The 6,085-nt window shown below is 40.0% G+C and overlaps 1 protein-coding gene across 1 annotated transcript; it reads left to right on the top strand.

Annotated features, from left to right (window-relative positions):
- The first annotated feature begins 3,637 nt into the window (after positions 1–3,637).
- On the top strand, positions 3,638–5,669 carry tmem250 (transmembrane protein 250). The gene is made up of 2 exons (XM_078272279.1): positions 3,638–3,863; positions 4,320–5,669. The coding sequence occupies exon 2, from the start codon at positions 4,509–4,511 to the stop codon at positions 4,926–4,928; it is 420 nt and encodes a 139-aa protein (XP_078128405.1). The 5' UTR covers positions 3,638–3,863; positions 4,320–4,508; the 3' UTR covers positions 4,929–5,669.
- Positions 5,670–6,085: the final 416 nt, after the last annotated feature.

Raw genomic sequence — 6,085 nt, 5'->3', positions numbered from 1 at the left:
AAGCACCATTCTTCACTTGCTTTCAAACTTGGAAAAAAACTTAAACCTGCACAGAATCTACTTTCCCTGGCCAGCCTCTACCTTCGGGAAGATGAGGCAATACTCCAAAGGTCGACATGTTTTTTGAGGAGAAAAATATGAGTCAATAATATTGCCATAATGCATGATAAGAACCAATATACATCCTTTATAAAGAGTACTTGGATGCCTAAATCACTAGCATCCACTTTATTGACATCGTTTTTCTTAATAATGGTACGAGACAGAGGAGCTTCCTGAGCTTGGATGCAGTTATTAACCAGATGTAGGGGAAAGGCAACATCTAAACTTGGCACTTTTTAGAAGCATTTGCAGCTGTAATGGGTGCTGCATGTGTTCATTTATCAAAGAAGGCAGTAATGTAGGAGCTGGATTTTGTTCAAAAACGCCTATATAAGAAGGAAGAGAGAGAGCTTGGTGCCATGCCCTTGAATGTGCTGTTCCTCATGGGCAATGAATTGGAAGGCACGCTTACATGCAGTGTAACCTGAACAAACAGCTCCCTCCAGTGGTGGAAAGGCTACATGTTTTCTTTTGTGTGCTCATCTCCAGGCCGGCATCCAACAAGGAAAGTTTCATCCAACTTTTCATCCAAGACAGCAGAATAAATGAAAATGCAATTAATTGTTTTAAGACAATACAAACAAATGTGAAAAAGGAAAATTAATGTCTCTGCGAATATTTTGTACCGTATGATTGTTATTTATAGTGAAAACTTCTACTATTGTAGGCCTGTGTTCCTGTGAGCAGATTATATCAGATGTCCCATTGTGAAACACCAATTTGGAACTTGGCACCACAACTACATTCAAACATTGCTTTGTTCTGTTTGATCATTGAGCCTTGTAAATAGGCCAACTCTCATTAAAAAGAAACAGCTGATGTGTGTCAGACAACAGTAGATTGAAGAAGTGTTCTCGTCCGTTTTTACAAGATTATGAGTATTACACGCGCACTTAGATAATCAAAGTGTAACCGGATTAATTTTTCATTTGCAACCTATCCTTCGACATTTACTCTGACCTCGAACTTCCTCTTCTTCTGCTTCTGTTTTGTAAGATTTGTCCACAGCTAATTTCATAGTTGTATATTTGTAATGCTCCCATGGAACCTTGTCTACTCCTCATGAGCCAACATTGTAAATCCTTGAGAAAGGAATCTAGTTCTTCACTACCTGACAAGCAAGGATAACCCTCAAGGTATTTTTTTCTCCAAATGACCACCATTAATCTTCAAACCAGAAAATAGTGCAACTCATTATAAGAACATATCAGGGAGTTACAGAGGAAGATAAGCAGAAAGGTTTTTTTGCCAAATGGAATCAACTTAGTTGAGATAAGAAGTGCAACAACCTGCACAGCAGGTTCTGGTCCTAAAGTGATCCAGAATCCAAAAATCCAATTCAGATAGAAAAAGAAGATTCCTGCTGAAAGAAAGTGTCTAAACCAAGTTACTGCTGTGATAACTCAGTGATTGACAGTATAAGGATGTTTTTGTGAGATATTGCGTTTTCAGCATCAAATTTAGAAAGTTCTATTTGATCTATGTTGAAATTGCAGTCTCAAAAATAACTACTTTAAAAGTAAAAAACATACTGAAGTTCACCAGGTGGAACTGATTTGGTTGCTACAGGTGAACTATTGTTTGGGGTATGGTTATGAATAAATCATGAATGAATGTAGAAGGTTCCTATGACAAACGTCCTAATTAATATGATTTAATATTGATTATATTAATTCATTATGATTATTTTGAAAATAAAGAGGCTTCTCTTTTCTCTGAAGCAAGACTTTCAGTGTCTTGGTTTAAGGTTGTTTGTCAGAGTGATGGCATTGATAAAACAAAACCCAAATTCATACAGAAGCAATGAGATTACATGAGCAAATGAAAGAGAGCACTGAAAGCTGCTCTTCCAATTAATTCAACACATGACCCTGAGCTTTAGAACTCTTTATCAGAAAGCCTTCATAGAGAATACTTCAGAAAAAATAAGCCATTTTGGCAAATGGATAATGCAACACTACTGTCGACAACACACTGAATATAGAATGGCTGAAGCCTGTTAAGTGGGTTTTAACGCTGCAGTCAGTTGCCTCTGGCCAACACACACTTTTTGTCATAGCTTTGATGTTCACTGACGTAGCAGATGACACTTCAGATTTGCTTTTGATAAGAATAGATGAGATATGATGAGCTGATATTTGTAAACCAGGATTCAATTTAAATGTAGGCTGTGTCCTGCTGGGTTAATTGGCTAATCTGGGTTTATTCCAGACCACTGTGACTTCCTGAAGTGTCAGGTATATAAACTGTATAGTACAGAAGATGTTTAGATAAGTGGTGCACCATGAGCGCTCTCTTGTGGACAAAGAAAACGCTGTGTTTTTTTGTTTTTTTTAAATGCAGCCATTTCAATTTGTATGGCCAGAGCTGACTGAAGACTTTGGCTGCCACTTAAATTAGTATGCTATGGATTTCATTACTAAACTCAATCATAATGTGAAAGCGTAGTACAGAGATTAATATATTCAGCCTTAGCAACAGGTTTTTAAAGATTCTTTTTTTGGCTTTTCCCTTTATTGTAGTGACAGTGGATAGATGTGAAAGATGGAGGATGAGACACAGCAGGGCAGATTTGAACCAGCGTCACTGCAGGACTGAGCTAACATGGGGCGAAAGCTCTTACTGGGTGAGCTAGAGGCTGTCCTCGCTTTATGCATGTTTGATTAAATATTATAAGGTTTGTTTTTCTAAGTTTGCATAATACACCCAGTAAAGTGATCCAGCACGTTATTAACAACAGCAATGAACTCTCTCTCTTTCTCTCTTTTTAAAGCGTGTCTTTATTATGATTTTTTTCATCAGTGCCATCTGGCTTGCTGACAGCTGGGATGTTATCATTTGGCCAACCCATAAATCTGCCCAATGAAGGTTACTTGATATACAGAGTGAGAGGCTTCACACACTTGTGAGGACGTGCGTTTGGACGCACTGTGCAACCTTGTGTGAGGATTACAGACACATGAGATGCACACATGACCTTTGCAGTCCAAGTCTTCTTTTTGGGGAATATGAAACTGGATTGTAAGTTACATCCATGTTGCAGGTAGATAGGTGATGGCAGAAATAATGATCATAAAAAAAGAATATAATACACATTTCCTCATATTTGGAGTTAATCAATGTTTTATTGTATTTTATTTAACTTTGAGACGTTTTAGTTCCTGAATCTCGGGTCTTTGTGGTCAAATGTTTCACACAGTGCCATGATCCACAAATCTTGTGACAATGCCATGAATGCTGTAAAAAAAAATTGTTTAAAGGCCAAGTGGTTGTGAAATTGACCTTACCCTCCCCTATGTTATAGGGAAGTAGGAAAAATCACAATTTTACAATGCAGTTTTGAACCTAAAATGAAACTAAGACCATCTTCCCAAAGTACTTTTACTTCTTTCTTTTTTTAATTACACACACATACACAACACAACGTACAATCCCTGCGTGATGTTTGCTTAATGTGTGGTTGTTAAAGCTGAAACGCAGAGCGTAATTGGGGCACTTCCCCTTTAACTCTGCAGCTGTCGTCACAGCAGGATGACTCGTATATTTTGCGACAGGATGTACATGCACCGGCTCGCCGTCGCTGCCTCATCTCCGCTGGCATAAAAACAAACGCGTCGTGGAGGCGGGAGCACTGAAAAGAAAACAAATTCCGTGTGTTTATGTTAACAGCCAACTGTTTATAATGTGATACAATGCTCCAGTCTTCTGAGACTCAAACACTAGCTTTTGTTGGTGAGGAGGAAGACGTCGTAGTGTTACATGTAAGATTACCATTGGTTCTGCTCGATCACTTATTTCTAGACCAGAATCCTTTTAGGGGCAAGATATACTGTGTGCTAGCTATGATTTAGCCATTAAAACATAATTGATTGAATTTATGCTCAGACATACGCTTACAGCCATCTGTTAAAATGTAGCCTATCTATACATATTGTTTGCAACTTAAAGATTTCAGTCCTGGTTGATTTAGAATTTCTGTTTGAGTGAAAGCATTCTGGGGCATATCAATTTAATGAATCTTATTCTATTTCTCTATTTCAAATATATAAATATTGCAATACTTTCATCAGTGGACCATAGGCTAAATCAGCATTGTGTTACCTCCTTCAGCGATAGATGGTGACTTTAGAGAGTACAGCTTTAGGTTTGCAACAATGTGTGCATATGCATTTTGAAAATGTATCAAAACGTACAGTAACAATTTCTTGCATTCAAAGGGGAAAACGTTGCTGACTGGAATCCACAGCAGACAGACACTAGCAGCAGCTACATCTCATTCCTGGGCTCCTGTAAGAGCCACTCTTTGCTCCACAACCCGATGAAGCTAACTTCCTCCCCAGAAGCAGCACTCACAGAGGACTCCACCTATAACTGGGACTCCTGTGCTGGGCTCCAGTAGCCCACCCATGCCTGTGATCCCCATCCCACGGCGGGTGCGCAGCTTCCATGGCCCCCACACCACCTGCATGCACTCGGCCTGTGGGTCGACGCACGCTTCCAAGCTGGTGCGCACCAAGTACAATAACTTTGACCTCTACCTGCGCTCGCGCTGCATGTACAGCTTCCTCCGTTTCCTCCTCTACTTTGGCTGCAGTCTGCTGACCTCTCTGCTTTGGGTGGCGCTCTCTGCTCTCTTCTTCCTGCAGTACGTCAGCGTGCGTGTCCTCCTGCGGCTGCAGTACAAGCTGTCTGTCATTCTGCTTTTGTTAGGACACCGGCGCCTTGACTTTGGGGTGCTTAATGACCTGATCATCTACAGCATGCAGATCACCATGTTTCTGGTAGGGGGGCTCGGCTGGTGCTTCATGGTGTTCGTGGACATGTAGCTGCAATGTGAGCAACGTGGGAAATGTAGTGTGTGATGTGGATGCTAAACACTGTAACTTCAGAATTTTGTGGTGCTACGGGACAACATAAGCCTTTAGCATGTTCTGTAGGACTGCTCCATATCTCCGCTCTAGTCAAAAAGACCCTTTTGACGTCAACTCAAAGTCCTATTTGGTTTAGTTTTTAGATATGATAGAATCCAATAAGAGTCTGTGTAACAACTGTGTCCATAAAAAATGATGCATGAGTCTGATTCGAGTCATCATGCAGGACTCTCAAGAGACTAATAGGGTCCAAATCGCTTCAATTTCAATTGTATTTTTATGCCATTTGCAAACCGTTTCACAAATTTTGAAAGGCATCTTGACTAAAAAACTCATTTGTTTATAATAATGGAAAATGTGAATGTCAAAGTCAGTGTTGCATGGAAAAGTGACTGATGTGCATCATGGCTGTGTGATGCAAGTCGTTTGTGCTAAAATAACAGGTTGGGCTCCAAACGCAAGTCTACTCTGATTCCTAGATTGTGTTAATGACAGTTATGTCATATATAATATTTATATGCAAATACTGTATAGATGTACCACAGAGACGCAGTCACTTATGGTGGATAAAGTGACCAAAAACATGTTAACAGTGTGTGTAATGTGATTTTTGTGGAAATGGTTGGGGCAGAATAGGAGAGTAAGTGACAAACATCAACTCTTTTTGTAAAGTGAATACATTTTCTGTTGATGAAATGTTTCATGCTTTAAAATGCCAAGTGAATGTGTTTACTGTGTTGGCTAACACCCATGATGGCATGCCTCGAGCTGTGTCACAAGAGTGTGTGACAGTTCAAATTGAGAGCGTCTTTGGGTCAAATGTTCCATCAGTCGCTCTTCATGTTGATTCAGAGCTGCTCTGACAGACTTCTCTGTTTAGCTTCCTGCAGCACGCAAACACCAGCCACAACTAGACCCCGCTATTGCTGCCAAGCATAACAGTGGCAAAGACTGTGTCCCAATCACCTTATATAGCCTCATTTACACATGGCATGAAGTATGCTTACAGGCTCTAAGGAGGACTGAAGCACTCAAAATACGCTTTTTACTCTTAACCTAGTTTAATTGTGAGGAAAACTGTGCTGTCATGTACAAAACATCTTAGACTTCCA

Source organism: Sander vitreus, chromosome 16 (genome assembly GCF_031162955.1).
Source record: "Sander vitreus isolate 19-12246 chromosome 16, sanVit1, whole genome shotgun sequence".
Classification (NCBI taxonomy): Eukaryota; Metazoa; Chordata; class Actinopteri; order Perciformes; family Percidae; genus Sander; species Sander vitreus.
The sequence above is the reverse complement of the archived record's forward strand: the minus strand, read 5'-3'. Positions and strand labels throughout refer to the sequence as shown.

Bases quoted from the DNA above. Each gene is read 5' to 3' on its own strand.
- tmem250 (XM_078272279.1), top strand. From the start codon at position 4,509: ATGCCTGTGATCCCCATCCCACGGCGGGTGCGCAGCTTCCATGGCCCC.